The 18,485-nt window shown below is 47.6% G+C and overlaps 1 protein-coding gene across 2 annotated transcripts in view; it reads right to left on the bottom strand.

Annotated features, from left to right (window-relative positions):
* Positions 1 to 16,476, bottom strand: part of PCDH19 (protocadherin 19) — a 108,216-nt gene extending 91,740 nt beyond the window's left edge. For both annotated transcript variants that reach the window (XM_060001837.1, XM_060001838.1), the window contains exons 1-2: positions 14,330 to 16,476; positions 10,412 to 10,739 (exon numbers count right to left, since the gene is read on the bottom strand). In XM_060001837.1, the coding sequence (XP_059857820.1) occupies positions 10,412 to 10,739; positions 14,330 to 16,476 (2,475 nt within the window). The remainder of the gene's footprint in view (positions 1 to 10,411; positions 10,740 to 14,329) is intronic.
* Positions 16,477 to 18,485: the final 2,009 nt, after the last annotated feature.

The raw sequence follows: 18,485 nt of genomic DNA, 5'->3' as shown, positions 1-18,485 counted from the left end.
ATGCAGTTATATGAAACCCTTCAAACCAATACTGCAAAATTCAAATTATACTCAGAACTGCAAAAGAACTTGGAGATCCCCTGACCCAGTCTCCTTATATGTTTGTTCCAGGATTGGTGCCGTTTGGCATCTGTTTGGATTTTTCAGAATTCTCAATGTCTTGGAGTCTGCTTTCCTAAGTAATAATAGATTTCAATAAATTAAAGCTCTTCTTTTATGAGGTTTTTAATTCTGTTTCACCTGTTTTGCTAGTGACCTCCTCCTCCCCTATCCCAGAATTATAGATTTCTAGATTATCTTTGGGAATACAGTGACTAGGGGTGACACACACATTAGGGATAACTGTCCCAATGGAGCTTTCTAGGCTCAAAGGGTGAGGAAAACAAGGTATTGCAAGTGTCACACACATATTTGACTCCAAATATGACACCATGCACAGCCACAAACCTTTGCAGTTCCGGATGAATCCTTGCAGTTCAGTTTCTCTCCACCTTCCATGATCACTTCTTGAGGGTGCTAGATGATCAGATGTGCAAACACCAAGCTTTACCAGTTTTATAAGATTTTGCTCTATCAGGCCCCTACATAGAGTTCGTGCAAAAGCAGTTTAACTTTCTTTCCATTTCAGGCATTTCCTTATTGTATTTCTTGCTGCAACAAAGCACACACCTTTTTCTGTTTCTAAAGAATTACCAGTAGAGGCAAAATTAGAAAGAGTGACCTAGAGATGTAAGGACACACATCCCATTAGCAGGCTCACAAGCCACACAGAAAATTGGTGTTTCATATATAGCATTTGAGATTTGTTTCTAAAGAGTCATAACTATCATAAATTGTTTTGCAATTAAAAATCAGGCAAAATCTCACTATGAAAAGGACATTATTTAATACTAATGCCATCCTGTTCTCTCCCCTAAGGTCTTAGGAACAAATGTTGCCATTAGCATACTCCATCACTTGAAAGTCCATACTTGAGAAAACAGAAATGCACTAATTAAAGAAATGACCAGGATGGCAAGATCAGAGTCAGTGACAGTCTTCTGAGGGCAGCATGCCTGTGTCCTCACCATGGCCTCTGTGCCTGGCAGCACAGAGAAGGGAATCAGTCTTCCAACAAGTCATTCAACATTACCTACAGCCAGATGCCTCTGCTTGTCCCTGCATTTCCAGAGCCCTGTATCCCTCAAGCATGTCAAGCTTCAAATATGAATGCTAGATTACAGGCATCTTTAGTTATAAAAAAAAAGTTGCTTAAAGGTTAAGTCAATCCCTATGAATGCAGTCTGATCTAGTCTCCCTACTCATACATCTCACTCAGAAAAGATATGGTTTTATAGCAAAGTACCTATACACATAGGCAGCCCAAACCAGATTTCCTTGAGCCAAGTGAATTAAAGAGGAAGACTTTAAACAGAATTATGCCCAAAAAAGACAGAAAGAGAAACTGAGACTCAGAAAATCATTTCCAAGGAACTGAGATTCCCTGTAAGGTTTTCTTAAGCTAGGTTGTATGCACAGCAATGTTTATTTGACTGCTTCCTACTCAGAGCTCTCAATTAAAAATAGTCCCCAGGATATCTGTCCCTGGGCTATATCAAATTGGGGTGCCCTGGCCTCACATTTGGGGGATCACACCCTGCTGTGATGAGGTTTATAAGCATTCCTCAGGGAGATAACCAGCAGAGTGTCACAGTGGGGAGGGGAGCTCTGAGAAGCTAAGCTCATAGATATGTATACAATCAGGCCAGCTCATAAAGCCTCCATCACCTCAGAGGCAGAATAAGTGGGTGAGACAAGTAGATATGTCCTCTCTCTCTCTCCCTCTCTCTCTCTCTCTCTCTCTCTCTCTCTCTCTCTCACACACACACACACGCACACGCACACACACACACACACACACTCCCCTAAAGGGAGAGTCTGGCCTTTGTATTGAACTTATCTTCCCACCAGCTTACACAGGGAATCCATTTTGTTCAGAAGAGCAAACTACACAATCTGAGATGAAGTGCCCTTCATGCTCTGGAAATCAAATTTACAAGCAAAAATAATCCAGAAAGCAGAGACTGCCAAAACCAGTGCTGGTGGCAGTGAGGGAGAGCAGCTTGCCACAGAACAGTGGCCAGATGGGGCCCGGTGGGAGAAGCTGAAAACTGGCCACCCTGGCATTCGGAGACTTAATGGAGCATCCGAAGACTATGCACATCAAGGCAGTGCTTAAGCATCTGACATGGAGAAGCCCCAGTGCTAGTCCATGTACACTGAGCTCAAGGAGAATGCAGGCTTCACACCAAGCTTCTTGCCTGCTTCAATCCCAAATGGTCTGCTTAAAACTCAAGATAGCTGCCCCTGACACCTGTCTGTCTGTCAATCTGTCTAACTCTCACTCTCACTTATTTTCTTTCCAAAAAGTAATTTTCTCCCTCCCCAAAGGCTGAAATTTTTTTAACATCTTTATATACTACCAAAGGCTGAAATTTTTTTAACATCTTTATATACTACCAAAGGCTGAATTTAAAGCAAGCTTAAGAGAGCGTTTTCATTTTCCAAAGTAATTCCCAGGCTCTACTCAATCCAGGAGACCCATATTAACTTGGGGAGCTTTTAGGACCTGGGGCTGCAAAATGAGAGCCATCTCTTTCAGAAGCAAGCTCATGAGGCTAAGACAAAATGCACCAAAAACATTCCTGATGGGTTGCTGTTCTTCCAGCTACAGACTTACAAAGAATGGATAGAGGGAGAGGAATAGAATGGGAAGAGGATAGCTGTAACCTTTAATTTTTTTAAATCTGGAGCAAATATGAAATGTTAACATTTGTTAAATCTGGGAGATATTATCTGTCTTCTCTGGACACCATGTATTTTAGATATTACATAATTACATTTTGTAATTAAGTGAGATTCAACCAGGAAGGCTAAACAGTGAGAAGTCAAGGGAATAATGAATTGGCCCACTTTTCAAAGGCTTTGTAAATCTTGCCAATGTGAGGAATTGCACTTTAAGCAAACAAGATATGTGAAAAATCCAGATTTACAAAGGAAATCGGTAAGGAGTTGATTACTCACATTACACAAGGGTTCTTTCCTTTATGAAGGAATCCGCCACAGTGTTTCTATACGGAATGCCACTACTGTGGTTAACAGGGGGTCTAATTTACAAAACAAACACTTCCTGCTGCACAACTTTTCAGGAACACAACTAAGGGCCAAAGGTATAGCCACAGGTCTTCTTGTGGAATCCAGTCAAGTTTTCTGTTACGTGACAGAAAGCACTTGGAAACTGCAACAGAGGAACTGCTATCGATCCAAAGGGACCCAGTTTGGCCCCAAATGATGTGTGCCTGGGCAACTCATCTGCCTTCTCTGCAACTCCATTTTCATGATTATAGAGTAGAAATACTGGTCCCTTCTGACACCTCTTCCAGGAGTGCTGTGGCGCCGTGTGGTCCTAACCAGTATCCTGAATGCTGCTGAATGATGGCAAATGAGATTTCCTCATGGGACCCCAAGTTCCTAGAGCTGGCAGAGCTGTTATCCAGTTTCAGGCTGCAGTACTTTCCTCCTGGTTTTCTGGGGGGACATACGAAGGCACTAGCAGCCTGGGTACACCCACTGGAAGCAGAGTGACCCTCACCATGCAGCCCACACAAAAACCACTCCTAACTACACAACAGCCAAAGAGGAAATGTAACTTGAAGAGCATTTCCCTCTACAAACAACTGATCCTCTGGGACTTTTCACTTCAAGCCTATCAATTGTTCGAAGTAAATGAGGCTCACATTAAAGGCCAGCCAGTCACACATCAAGAAATCAAGCCTCCTCTCAGTGGGGGAAAATGGCTGCTCCAGAGCCAGCCTCCCGCCTCTTATACACAGGCCTTTTGTACAAATGGCTTCATTTACCCACATCTGAGACACTTGATCCAGCCAAGCTTGGCCTCCCCTAAGCACTAGAAGCTGAGATACACATGCAGAGGGGTCAACATCTCAAACTCCAAGCAGACGCCTCAGATCCACTGCAGCACCATAATTGAAAGACTCCAGCTTTGCCAGGAGGTGACTTCATCCTCTTTCAGTCTTCCAATTCCGAGCAAGAAATCCCCCAACCCTACTGCTTCAGCCTCAGGGCATGGTATACCAAAGCCACAGCAAAGACTAGGGCAAGGTTAGGGGAGGAGAGGTCTGCAGCTCCTCCCACTTTATAAATCTGACTGACAGAGAAAAACCAGGTAGGGTGACTGGGACCCAAAGCAAGTGGTCCTCTGATAAGAGGAATTCCAAAGGCTCAGAATCCTCTATGGAAAATGTCCTGCCTCCAGTCCCCTAGGGAGAGAAATCTCAGGATCATTAGCAAGCTCTCTGGCTGAGCTCAACTTTAGTGAAGGTGTATGGGGAGAGAGGTGATCTCTAAGGTAACCAGTTAATTGCCAATAAGGAATGATAATAATAAATTAGCAAATACTAATGTAAACTAACTCAGTTCTGCAGCAGTTGCATGGAGATGACAGAGGAACAGTTTATTCTGGAACACATCTTGCAAGCGGATCCCCATGGGAAACGCACTGCTTAGACTAGATGTGAAACGGGCCAATAAGATGCAATGTAGGCAATGGGTGGCCCTAGACTGTCTCTCAATAAAAGTGGAGCCTTTGATTTTTAAGAAAACTGGAGTGAGCCTTGAAAATATGTGGGCTGCACTGTTTTGCATTGCTTCCCTCTGAAGCCTGAGGGGTACTTTTGACCCTTAGGGATAAGACTCAGATGGTTCCAAGACCCTGTCAAAACAAGGAAATTACAATAAAATTGCTTCCTGAAGCGTTTGTTGGTTTGTTTTAATTGGAGGGGGTGATTTGTGTCATTACCTTGCTATCCTAACCAGCCTCATTGTACCTATTAATTTTCTAGTGACTTCTGAACCTGACACCTGATAGGTTTGTGGCTGCTTTTCTAGCTCCTTAGCTCAGAGTTTCACTCAGATCACTGCAAATCCCTAACTTTTAAAACTCTTTTTAGGGACCAAAGCATGCTATTTCTTTCTTATTTTTCTTCAAAGCGTAACTGATGCTTTAGTTTCATTATTTGCACTAAGATAACACGCACTGAGACTTTCAGTAGGATAATTGGAAGCATTCAATTTGGTCTGCCACATACATCCTTGTCCTGCAAACTCATCCACTGCTACCGCGCTGCTACTTATGAAACTGCTCCGTGAGTGACCATAGCAGACCACGCACACACCCTGAGGATGTCTTATATCAAAGATGTTACAGTTTGCTAGTGAAAGAAGGAAAAATAAAAAGAGAGAGCTCAAGATGGAGTCTGAAACCAAAATTAAATCCCTATGCACCCTATGACTAGAATTCTGGAAGCTCTTGCCCACTATCACTCTCTTAGAATTGTCAGCTCTGAAACATTCAATATTTAAAAACTCAAATTAAAAATATCTCACCAAAGAGACTGGATGTTTGGCCATTTCACCCCTCCTGAAGGCAGGGAGAGGTCCCACCCAAGTCTCCATTACCAGCAGAAGAAATGAGTTTCATTTTCTTCCTTCAACAATGACCATGGCCTGGGTGACAAAAAGGGTAATGCAGGAATGCTGATGTACAAAGTAGTAATACTTTGTAGCATACAGAGACACCCAGAAGGCATGCCACCATTCCATAAGATTGGAAGAAAAATTATTTGCCGTACTGAGGAGGCTCTAAAAAAACTGGACTAGGGCTTCCCTGGTGGCGCAGTGATAGAGAGTCCGCCTGCCCATGCAGGGGACATGGGTTCGTGCCCCGGTCCGGGAAGATCCCACATGCCGCGGAGCGGCTGGACCCGTGAGCCATGGCCGCTGAGCCTGCGCGTCCGGAGCCTGCGCTCCGCAATGGGAGAGGCCACAACAGTGAGAGGCCCGTGTATCGAAAAAATAATAATAATAAAAAAATCTGGACTAAGTTTAGAAAAATCTTAGCAAACTGGCAAAACTACTTACTTTCTTCTCCATTATCTATTTTTTCAACCTCCTTTCCCCTCTCTTCACTATCCCCCCACCCCATACACCCATATGCATGTGCACACACACACACACACATTCACTTACATATACACTAAATCTATGGACTAAATAAACCAGGATGCCAAAGAATGCAAATCTCACCTTCAATTTAAAATATTTAAGAGATACTTGACATCACTAATCCTACAAAAGTCTTCTGTAAACAGCAAAAGCATCCTCCACGTTCCCTCATCAAATTTGTGTACAAAACCACAAAATCCACACAGCTGACCTCCTGACCAACATCAGAGGACAGGTAAATGAAGACAAAGAATTCCAGGCAAGGGCTTCCCTAGTGGCGCAGTGGTTGAGAGTCCACCTGCCGATGCAGGGGACACGGGTTCGTGCCCTGGTCTGGGAAGATCCCACGTGCCGCGGAGCGGCTAGGCCCGTGAGCCATGGCCACTGAGCCTGCGCGTCCGGAGCCTGTGCTCCACAATGGGAGAGGCCACAACAGTGAGAGGCCCGCGTACCGCAAAAAAAAACAAACAAAAAAAGAATTCCAGGCAAGATGGTCTCCATAATTCTAAAGGCTGAGTTCCAATGCAACTCATTTCTTCTGCTGGTAATTAATAGAGACTTGGGTGGGACCTCTTCCTGCCTTCAGGAGGGGTGAAATGGCCAAACATCCAGTCTCTTTGGTGAGGCATTTTTTAATTTGAGTTTTTTAATATTGAATGTTTCAGTGCTCCATTCCCTTTGCCTTTTCCTACCTAACTGCCTTTAAAGTCACGTTCCCTTCAGTTTCTAGAGCCAACAATATTCAAATGTGGCTAGGTCTGCACACTGATGCAAAAGTTACCCTCACATCAGCACCAAACTTGAGAGCTCAACAGTAAATCTACATATAAATGATGGCTGCGCTGCCAGGGAAGGAGTAGCAGGAGAGTACTAAGCAGGCTGCAAAGTGACTGGAGGTTAGAAACCCTTCTGTGTTGCCTACAGGGAAATCATGTGGGTGATCTTAGCTCCCCAACCAAACTATGAACTCTGAAGGCAGATGCTACATCTTATATTTATTTGGGATCCCCATGGTACCTGCCACACAGCTGAGCACACAGTGGACACTCAAACAATGTTTAGTGATTTGATTTAATGCCATGGTGATAAACTTTAAAGTGTGATGCAGCGCTGTGAGGGAAGCAATTCTCACTCCTCTGTAATGCCATTGCCAGTAAGCCCTGTAACCGACGCTGCAGCTAATGAAGGGAGTGAGTTTGTCCACAAGGTAGCCCAGCAAAGGAACCTAATGCGTAGTGACCTTTGGTCCCAGTCTGGTGAGTAAGAATGTAATATGTGCTCAGTAAAGACATGTTCTCCTGAACTGAAATGACCTATTTACTTGTCTGTCTCCCCGTAAGCTCCCTGGGGTCAAGGATCAAGTGTTTTATTTTTGTATCCTTGGCAAGTTATACAGTGTCTGGCACGTTCTAAGTGTGCAATAAATGCTCCTGGGTTGAGTTAATGAATAAAAAATGGTTTAATGAAATAATATAGAGAAAAATGTACATGACATAATAAGATTTAATACAGAAATTTCCACAGAATCTTATATGTATCACATGGTAGCACTTAACACTCTGTGCTATAATTGCTTAACAATTGTTGGTTTCTTAGATGGATCAATTAATTAATTAGGAAAAATATAAAGAAAAGGTGGGAAATACATTATGATATTATTATCCTAGTAATGGAGACTATCCCATTGTACCTGATAGTAGCATCTATCACTCCATACCGCAAATCACCTATTTGCTTATCTCCCTCACTAGAATGTGCATTCTTTGAGATCAGAGGACATCTTTTTCATTTCTCTAACACCAGAGCCTACAACAGAACCTTACAAAGAATAGACACACAACAAATATTAGTTGAATGTATGAATCAATCATCCCTACACCTCTACAGATTTCACTGTACCTAAGTATTCTACCTAGTCCATGTTCAAGGGCCTCTGGTATGGGAAGAAAAGAAGTGTCATTTTCTCCATGCAGGACTTTGTGACAGATGCAGGTTTAAATGGCCTGATTCATGCTCTGCTGTGAGTGGGTCTCTCTCCTTCTGAATGGGTTTGTCAGTTGAACTCTCCGGGACTGCATGTTAGAAATACACAACCTCACCATACCTAATATATGCTGTCTTGGCCCTGACTAGCCCTAGACGCTAGGTCTGCATGACTTTGTTAAATAAGAGAGTATCTTGCTTTGTGAGTCAGAGATAGGATCAGAATTCAGACTTTCAATGGCTTTTCTAAATAACTGAAGCAATACTTTGTTTAATTTTGTCCACAGGAGAATCTCAGAAAGAACACCAATATCTCAAGTAAACCATGCAGATATAGTCATATATCTCTTGCCCCCTCAAAGCATCCCATAGACACCAGGGCTTATGTTTCTCTACTACTTTGAATTGATTGCATAGTCACCAAGCCCTCAGGATTCAATTCTTTTGTCCATCTCCACTGGCAGCAGCAGTCAGCACCTAACCCAAAACCTTGGCATTTTTTACCTCCATTATTTAAAAGTCCAGTATGAATACGGTAACCGCACCACTTTGTAGATCTTCTCTATACAGAACCAGCCTAAATTCCTCTTTGGTTATAAGTGCCTAGGGAGTTACGCTCAGGTATGCAGGCCATTACAATAGTCACTCTTCAATTATTGTCTGGTGAAGAGACCTACGATTCAGGGGGTACCTATGTGTCAGTCTCCTTACATTACATAATGCCATATTATTCCTTGGACCAACCTTGCATGACAGATGTACCCATTTTGTAGATGAGGAAACAGAGATTCAGAGGGATACCATAGCAAGACATGTCCCCCAGATTCAAAATCATGGTCTATCTGATTCCACTACATAGCACTACCTCTCCCTCTCCGTTGTTGAACTCTTGGTGGTCCATGAGTAGTCCTCCAGAAAGTCTATGGTCTAGTCCCTAGTAGTATCCACTGACATTCATAATTATAACGGAGCCTACCTAGCATAATACTGGATTTTCAATAAATCCTTACTTATAGATTGACAATATTGGTGTCTCTGTTGCTAGAAGAAAATCATCAGTTTCTAAGGAAAAGCACTGCTTTTTGGCCCCATTAATTCTGATGAGAAATATTTTTCAGGAACTAGGAGGAGCAGTCGATAAAAGTGATCCTAAAACCCTTTGCCCTATGAAATTGATATAAATACTATCAGGCCATTTTATATGCATCCCAGCCCAGGTATGTTAGGCTGAATTATTTCTGAGGCAGGGAAGTGTCACTGAAACAGCACTCGCCAGAGTTATAGAGCCCTGCAATCTAGTCCTTCCTCTCTCTCTCTCTTGATATCCCTGCCCAGTGAGTCTGAACAAGTCCCTTAGCATCTCTGGACCTCCTTTCATCATCTACTGAAGGGCAACCTATTAAGATACCTGACTGTAAGGATCAAAGAAGACAAAGGTTGTGAAGTGCTCTCCAAGTATGTAGTATTCCTTTCATTAGTGGCCTGGAAGAGGGCATATGCCTCCCAGTGCATTAAATTTCCAACCAAAGAGGGACTTAAGCAATTCAAGGAAAAATGAAATTAACTTAAGAGCTGTTATTTATAGCCTTCCACCCAGCCACCAACCTACCATCATCCATGTTACTACCCTACTACCCTGAAAAATTTCAATAGACAGCAAACACCGGACCACGTAGTGTCTAAAAAAAAAAAATGCTTCCATTTGAAAACATTCATTCCTGGTAAAGAGAAACAGAGCTAACTCAAATACATAGTTAATTCCTGAAATTTTCATTATTAGTGACAGTTTCAACCTCCTCATTTGTCAAATGTCACCATAAGAACTATTAAGAAACAGCAATGTGGCTTTTTTATATTTTTGTTTGCCTCCCTTTAACCGGCCCATCCATATTCTCAGCAAAGCACGTATATGACCAAAGAAAAAGCAAAAGGGGGCTTCAGAAGGCTGAATCACTCTCACACTAGGAAACTGGCCCCCGAGCATTCTAGGGCTCATCTATCTTTAAGACTACTTGTTGATTCCTAGCCACTTTAACTGTTGTACTGGTACAACAGGCTGGCAAGCGTACTGTATTTGCAACAGGTGGTACAATTCATATTACGCCAAAATACCATATAGGTATTTCAAAGGCTCAGACCTTGAGCTCCTACTCCCAACATCCACCCCTACAAAGGCTCAATATGTTGGGTTACCCTCTGCCCCAAGAAGCACTGGTAGCAAACCCTGACTTTGGAAATGGGCTTAGGCAGAGAAGTTCTCCCACCCCTGCCAGGGAATGTGCCACCATAGAGGCTGATGGGGTCCAGCGAGCAGCATGGGAAAGAGGCCTCGGAGGACCTCACAGAGCCGCTTAGCTGCACTCACCTCGGGCAGAGGCACACCGTTGATGATCAGGTCTGGTTGCTGGGGGCCCTGGCTGTTGAAAGAGTGATGGTAGATGTGGTTGGCGCTGGTATTGCGGGTATTCTGGTTCTCCACATTCAAGAAAGTGCTCTCAGAGCGGCGGCAGCCCAGAGGAAGGGTCTGCTGGTGGTAGTCGAAATAGTTGAGGGACGAGGTCAGGGAGGAGCAACTGACAACGTTCATCTTGTCTGTCTCCTCCACATCCCGGGGTACCAGGCGGATGTCATTCTTATTGATTTTTTTCTTCTTGCTTGATTTCTTTTGATGCCCATAGGAGTACTCAGCGATTCTATGTGACAGAAAAGGCAGCATGTATCGCTAACGCCCTCCCAAACCACGCATCGATTAATAAACATTAAGCACCCCAGAGGGTTGCACCCCATCTCCGCTCCAGCTTCTTATTCTGGTGCATTACATCATCAGGTTTCTCCCTGTGCTTTCTACGTGTGAAACCAAGCTGAGGGCTGTAAAGTTTTTATATTAAACATAGTAACCTCCCACTACCCCTCCCCAAAGTTTCTATACTTTAGATTTGGAATTCCTCATTGTGAGTGACCATTTAACAAGGGTGTGGGGACGGGGAAAGTTGAGCCTATGGGAGAGAAAGCATGAAAATGCTCAAATCGGGAGCTTTTCTGGAAGCCAAAGGAACTCCTGGGTGAAATAAGAAGCTAGTTCTAATTTAACAGAAGAGGAGATAGAAAGAAATAAAAACTAATCCCCTTTCCAGTTCCTCCAAGCAATTGCCATGTGACGAACACCCTCAATCAGGTTCCTTGGTGATTGAACTGATCGATTTTGAACGGGAGCAAATCAGACCCTGTCCTTTGACAAATTCTCAGCTCCTCTCCTCCACACCCTCGTTCCCACTGCCCTAGCCCTGCTCCCTTCTACTCCCCACCCCACCCCCCACCTCTCCTCAGGAAATCTGATAGCCAAACCCATTTGAACGAGGGGAAAAGACTTTTTACCTCTTTCCCCTTAGGCTCACTTTCTCCTCAGCCTTTTTGTCTTGCTCCTAGCTAATGGGAGAAACCAAGATGCAATGCAGACACTTGCTGTTTTGTCCTTTTTTAAAACAGCCGAGGAGACAAATGATGGTTAAACAATTACTGCAAAGGAATTTAAAGGTTAGTGCATTCAGCATCCCTCTCCATTCAGGTGTACCTACAAGCAGCTGTGCTGGAACATAAAGAGCTCAATTTAATTAACACTGACACAGACCCAGCAACGCGCACCAAAGACACCAAGCATTAAGAGACTTGTCAAAAGAAATACATTTAAATGTAGCCAGATTCTCAAAGTCATTTATTACTTTGCACACAATGATTCAGCTTATTGTCTGGAAATTCCATTTCTGAGCAATAATCAGCAAAACAATAGGGTTAATAAATAATACAGGTTGATCTTTACAAGGGAAAGACTGTGCCTGTATTCTCCCTCGACAAAGCTAATTGTCTGAATACAAAAAGGGAGCCCAATTCAAACAGCAAGTGCAGATCATCTCTCAAGTATCATAAATGAATGCATTTCAGGAAGAGGCTCTGCAGAGGCTGAGAACAAGAAACCTCTGCTTAATACACGGAAAGACAAGCTCTTAAACTTTAGGTTTCTAAAAAGTGATCAGACCAGGAGATTGCCTATCTCCAGAGGCACATTCTTGCTATGTCCCAGGGATCTTCCTAGAGCTGAGCAGTTGCCTTCCCCTCACCCTTTCTCTCTGTGCTCAGGCAGACTTGCAGTGAGGGCAAGCTGATGCTATTGGGGCTTGGGAGCAGATAAAATCCCAAAGACCCCAGGACTGGGGTTGATTTTCTTTTCTAATCGTTTAGAATCAATGAGAAGTTCTAATCATTTTGTTTACCCACGATGGGTAAGTTTGGCAATGCCCCGTCCAATTATTCAGCTGAGGCATTCATTGCACAGCCCTTTCTGTATCGAGCAATTATTTAATTAAACTGTACTTCATTAATCCCAAACCAGCGCAGGAAACAGAGCTCTTTACAAAATACACATATGAGTGAAGTTGGAGAGCACTGAGATTCACTTTTTTTGTTTTTTTTTCTTTTCATTTCAAATGCTCTCCTCCCTGTTTAATGATCTCCCTGGCAAGCTCTCAGAAAGAGCTCTCACTTTGAGTCATACATCACCAAGAGGTGGCAAAGCCTTCAATATCTTTATTTCAACCTGATTTCTTTTCATCAAGGAAAGGGTCTTATGCATTTACTTTATGCTGAGGAAATGGCTTAAGAGTCCCCTCTATCATTATCTCCATATAAATAAAATTTTATAGACTCCTCATTTTTCTCCTATAAAAAATGCCACTGGCAGTCACAGGTTTCAAAGGTAAGAGTAATATTAATTTCCATTTCTCCCATCTGAAATGACTCGGAGCTGAAGGAAAGAAAAGTCATGGCCATTTCACTAGCAACAGGATTAAAGCATTTATGAGGCATTGCAGCTGCTCTTTTATGGCACCTGATTGATATTCATGTGTGGTTAGCATTTGTCTACTAACTTGTGTAACGCAGAGAATAGTAAAAGGGAAACAATAATTGCATGGCTGTTACATATTCAGGGGGCTCTGATTCACAGAAGTGTGCATTTCAGTTGATGTCAAATACAAATTGGACCTACAGGAACATATTTTGACTGATTAACATGCAAGCACAGATGGCACAAAAGACACACTGGATGTGTAGGTGTGTTGAAAGCACACACACACCTTGGTTGGAAATAGCAGCATCATTCATTTTCAGCAAACTAAAGAAACAACTTTTTTTTTCAACCGTTTCAATGAGACACTGCTGAAAAAAAAATTACATGTATTATCCTAAATTGGATATTGTAAGGAAGGGCTTCAGTAAGACCCTCCAAAGTGCTTATCAGGAAATCTTTTTCTAAAAAAATTACTACGTGTCATTTCAGTTTCCACATTTCTATTCCCCCTCCCTCCCTCTCTCTCTCTCTCTCTATCTCCCTCCCTCCCTCCCTCCTTCCCCCACCTCCCTCTCTCTCAGGCATACCACACACATATTCTGCACACATTTCAAGGGAAACTGTAACACCACAGCCCATAGTGACATCCACTGGTAAGGACCAGCTCTTAGGGCCACAGCAGAGTTCCACATTAGAGGAAAGAACCATCAACTCCAGAAGATTGCTACTTTTAGTGAAACATCTGGATGCAAAAGTCCTGTTCCTCATTGGGATGTTTGGTCTCTACCCAATAACCAGATATTTGAAAACATATAGATGACTAGTAGAATTTCACTTCACATAGCCAGATGTTTGGGGACTGGATACAAAATAAGCCAAGAACACACTAAAAAACTCTAATCGCCTGCTTCCCCACACACTTCTGTTCTCTCTTCCCCCAACTTTGTTTCCTACCTTAGACTCCCACTCACAGGCTTTCTTCAGAGGTTCTCTCTACAACAGGACAGGGCAGCTGCCAGTACTCCCTTTCCTTTCAGTACCTGTCCCCAAAACACTACAGCCCCCAAATCAAGTTGTGGTACTTCAAGGTTCTGCTAAAAATCAATCAATCTTTCTCTCTCTCTCATATTAATTTTATTCTGCCATAACTTCATGGAGACAGCTGTGCAAATTTTAAAATGATAATTGCTATTCTGCTCATCATCATTATGTGACAGAATCCATTCGAACAGTAAATGATTGTCTTCCAGAAAACTGTCAGTTCAAAAGAATTGATCAACTTGGGCTGACATAAACTCCCCCCTCCCTCCAAAAAGAAGCGCTGTAAGTAGGGTGCATGTATTTAAATAGGAAACAAAAGCACTGGGGTTTTCACACAGAGACACAGATACACATTATTCACCCAAGACAAAGAAGGAAAGAAAGAAAAGTTGGCTCTACCTGCAGTTGTAGGTCCGGATTTCTTTGTTGTCTCTCTTGCACTTGATCGCCACAAAGATCATAGTGACAAAGAGGATGCCAGCAATGGAGCCCAGGGCGATAATGAAAATCAAGGACAAGTTCACCGAACCCATCGACTCTTGGGCGTCGAGAGCAGGGGATAGGTAGATTAGGACGAGCGCAGAGGCGGAGAGAGACGTCTTGCCATGGTCGTGGGCCACCACAATAAGCTCGTAGGAAGCTTTGGAGCTCTCGCTGAAGGTGCGAGTGGTTCTGACCTCGCCATTGACCTGGTCTATTTCAAAGAAGCCGCGGTCGCCCTCTGTCATGTCATAGGTGACCCGGCCATTCTCGCCCTCATCGTAGTCGTCTGCTTTGACAACGGTCACCAGGTAGCCTATGCCCGAGTTGCGGGGTATGTAGACTTCAGCGGTGCCGTTGATCAGGGGTGGGGCGGTGATGACTGGGGTATTGTCATTGACGTCGAGGATGATGACCCGAACAGTGGAGTTGCTCTGCAGCGAGGGCAGGCCGCCGTCCTTGGCCAGCACCTTGAATTCAAATGCCTTGGTCTGCTCGTGGTTGAAGGATCGCAGCGCATAGATGTCACCCGAGTTGGGGTTGATGGAGACATAGGTGAAGACAGGCATGTCCCGCACCTGCGACGGCACGATCTGGTAGGAAACACTGCCATTGAGACCCAGGTCGGGGTCTCGGGCCGACACAGAGAGCAGATAGGCACCGGGAGTGTTGTTCTCCTGCACAATGACCTGGTAGTAGGGCTTGGAGAAGTGCGGGTGGTTGTCGTTCTCGTCGGTGATGCGCACGGTAAAGGACTTGGAGCTCTGCAGCATGGGCACGCCGCCGTCGCGCGCCTGGATCGTGAGATTGTACTGGTCGTGCTGCTCGCGGTCCAGCCGTCCGTCCACCAGGATAGTGGAGAAGCTTTCATACTCCTGCAGCCGAAAGGGCACGTTGCCCAGCAAACGGCACTGCACGCGCCCATTGAGGCCGGAGTCTCGATCAGACACCCGCACCAGTGCAATCACGTAGCCCGGTGGGGCGCTCTCGCTCACCTCCACCAGCTCGCTGTTGACCGACAGCAGGTTGATGACCGGCGGGTTGTCATTGGTGTCCAGAACGCTGACGGTGACCTTGCAGTGTGCCGGGATGGAGTTGGGCCCCAAGTCCTTGGCCTGCACATCCAGTTCGTACACATGGCCCTCTTCATAGTCTAGGGCACCAGTGACCGTGACCAGGCCGCTGTGCGGGTCGATCTGGAAGAGTTCTCGAGTGCGGTCGTTGACGTAGCCATAGAAGGAGTAGACCACCTGGCCATTGGTGCCTTCGTCTGGGTCACTGGCGTTGAGACGGATGACAGGCGTGTTGGGAGGTGAGTTCTCTGGCACGGTCACTAAATAGGTGGACTCGCCAAACACAGGGTTGTTGTCATTGGAGTCGGTCACCTTGATGCTGAGGCCAACAGTGCCCAGGTGCGGCGGGTCGCCGCCGTCGAGTGCAGTGATGCGAAAGCTGTAGTGCGACTGCGTCTCCCGGTCCAGACTCTTCTCCACCACGAGTTCTGCAAAGCGCGAGCCGTCGCCGCGCGTCTTGATCTCCAGGCCAAATAGCTCGTTAGGCGTGAGCTCGTACGTCTGCACGCCGAAGCTGCCCGAGTCCGGGTCATAGGCGCTGTCCAGCGGGATGCGCGTCCCAGGGCTGGCCGCCTCTGAGATCTCCAGCTCAATCTGTGCCGCCGGGAAGCTGGGCGCGTTGTCATTCAGGTCCTTGATCTCCACCTTAATCACGCAGATCTCCATTGAGCTGGACATGACCTCAAGCGAGATGATGCACTTGGGGCTCTGGCGGCACAACAGGTCACGGTCGATCTTCTGCTTGGTGACCAACAGGCCCGAGCTGGGGTTGATGTCCACCAGGTGCGGAGCGGAGTTGGACACCACACGAAAGGCAGAGGCCTGCCGTGGGTCCAGTGCAAAGCCCGCCTCGCGCGCGTCCTTGGCCACGTTGGCGATCACCGTCCCGGCGCGCTGCTCCTCTTCTACCGAGTACTTGAGGTTAATGAGGGCGGCCGCCTGTGTCCACAGTACAGCCAACAGCAGCAGCACCGGCAGCAGGAGCGACTCCATGGCTGCGCGGGGCTCTGCCTGGCCTCGCCTCTCCACACCCCTCCGAGGCCGACGCCGCCGGCGCTCCAGCTTCCCGCCGACTCGGGCCGCCTGTTGCGCGCGCCCCGGGGCCCCGGAGGCCGCCGGAGGAGTCTCGCCCAGGGCGGCCCGGCGGCGCGGGGGGGACACCCGCGCCGGCTCCAATGCTGAGGTTGCGGCGGACCGGGCGGGGGCTCGCGGGGGACCCGGGGGCTCCGGGGGGCCGAGGGAGCGCCGCGCGGCCCCGAGCCCCCTCCCTCCAGCCCGGCTACTCAGTTTTCCCCCTTCAAAGTTAGCCGGGCTCGACTGGCCGCAGCGGCGCAGGGCTGCGGGTCGGACGGCGTCTGAGCGGCCGGGTCGACGCGCTGCTGAGTCCTGACCGCGCTTGAGGCGAAGGCGGGGAGTGCAGTGAGGGTACAGCCTCTCAGGCAGTGCACGGCCCGCCGCGGCGCACCTGCACTGGGGCTGGCTATCGCGTAGTCTGTGCACCTGGCATGCGCAAGGACCTCCCCCCAGTGCTCCTGGATCACTGCGGAGACAGAACCCGCCTGGAACGCGCCCTCCGGGGTCCGGGGGGGTCACGCTGGCCTTTTCGAGGCCTGTTGGGGAGAAAGGGGGGTCGCAGGAGGGAGTCTGAGTTGCTGTCAAGCGCCGCAGCCGCCAGAGTATCCGGCTGAGCGGGATGGCTCTCCCCGGGCCGGCAGAAGAAGGGGGAGGGGAGAGAGGCTGCCGAGACGAGAACGCGCTCCCTTGCACTGTGGTTGGCTTCAGAAGGCTTGAGGGGCGCGTGTGTCCAGGATCGGAGATGGGCACGGAGCCACCCTCACAGAGCAGTTGGACTGCGGGCGTTTTCGTCTCGAAAATCACAGTTACCAACGCAGCCCGAGCCTCCACGTCAAGTTTGCGAAAGCTGGCCGATGGCAATTTGTCCAAGAAAATAGAAGTCCGGGTCTTTCCAATGGCCCGGGGGGCGGGGAATGGGGAGGAGGGGAGGCAAAGCGACAACAGTACCGGCCAGGAGAGGCGGGGCCGACGCCGCAGGTACCAGGGGCTTCTCCTCCTCCCTCAGTCTGGGCTGGGGTGTCGCTCCGAGGGCCGCCGCCGCCGCCGCCGCCGCCGCGGTAGGAAGCCCTCCTAGCTCAGTTGCATGTCGCTGGGGTCCGCCTCAGCAGCTGCCACCGTCGACGGTTATGTCGCCGCCAAAGTTTACTTGCGGGAGCGTCTTGATTCCATCCTCCTGGAGAGGCGCTGGCCGCGCTGCGTTGGGCTCACTCCCTCCCGGGCGCTCCAGCACTCGGAGGTCTATCTCGCAGTCTCTTTCTGTCTCGGGCTGTGGGTGAATGTGTGAAAGAAAGGAAGAGTGAGTGTGTGGTGTGGGGAGTGTGAGTGGGGAGTGTGAGCGAGCAGGGGTGGGAGGTTTCGGATCGCCGATAAAACCGCTCAGCCAGAATGCCGCGGAGCGTAACGCGCCAAGGGCCCGTGCCAGGCTAGGGACGCGGGTGCCAGTGTCCCCCGGGCAACCGGGGCATGGCGCGCGGGAGCCGTGCTACCGTCTGTGCCCGCTCGTCAGTCTACCCACTGCGCCCACCGCCGCCGCTACTGCTGCTGCTGCTCCTGCCGATGCCGCAAACTACTGGCTGTGGAGTCTGGAGAGAGCCGGAGAAAGCCCGAGCTGCCTAGCCCGGCTACGCCAGGCGTTAGCCAATCAGCGCGCAGCCCAGCGGGCTCCGGGCTTGGGGAGGGGCCAATGCGCGGGAGGGGGCGGGGCGGGGCCAGCCGGAAACTTACACACTGGCGGGACCAAGTGGTACCCCAGCCAGCGGAGCCGCAGCAGGAGTCAGGGGAGGCCAGGCGGGCAGGCCCAGCCAGGGCAAGAAGGCAGGGTGGAGCAAGAAGAGCGGCGTGCTGGCGCTGCAACTTAGCCTCCCCAGGAACTGCGCGCCTCTCATGTTTGTAGAGATTGCAGGATTTGATTCTCTCGGCGTGTTTAT

This window comes from Delphinus delphis, chromosome X (genome assembly GCF_949987515.2).
Source record: "Delphinus delphis chromosome X, mDelDel1.2, whole genome shotgun sequence".
Lineage (NCBI taxonomy): Eukaryota > Metazoa > Chordata > Mammalia > Artiodactyla > Delphinidae > Delphinus > Delphinus delphis.
The sequence above is the reverse complement of the archived record's forward strand: the minus strand, read 5'-3'. Positions and strand labels throughout refer to the sequence as shown.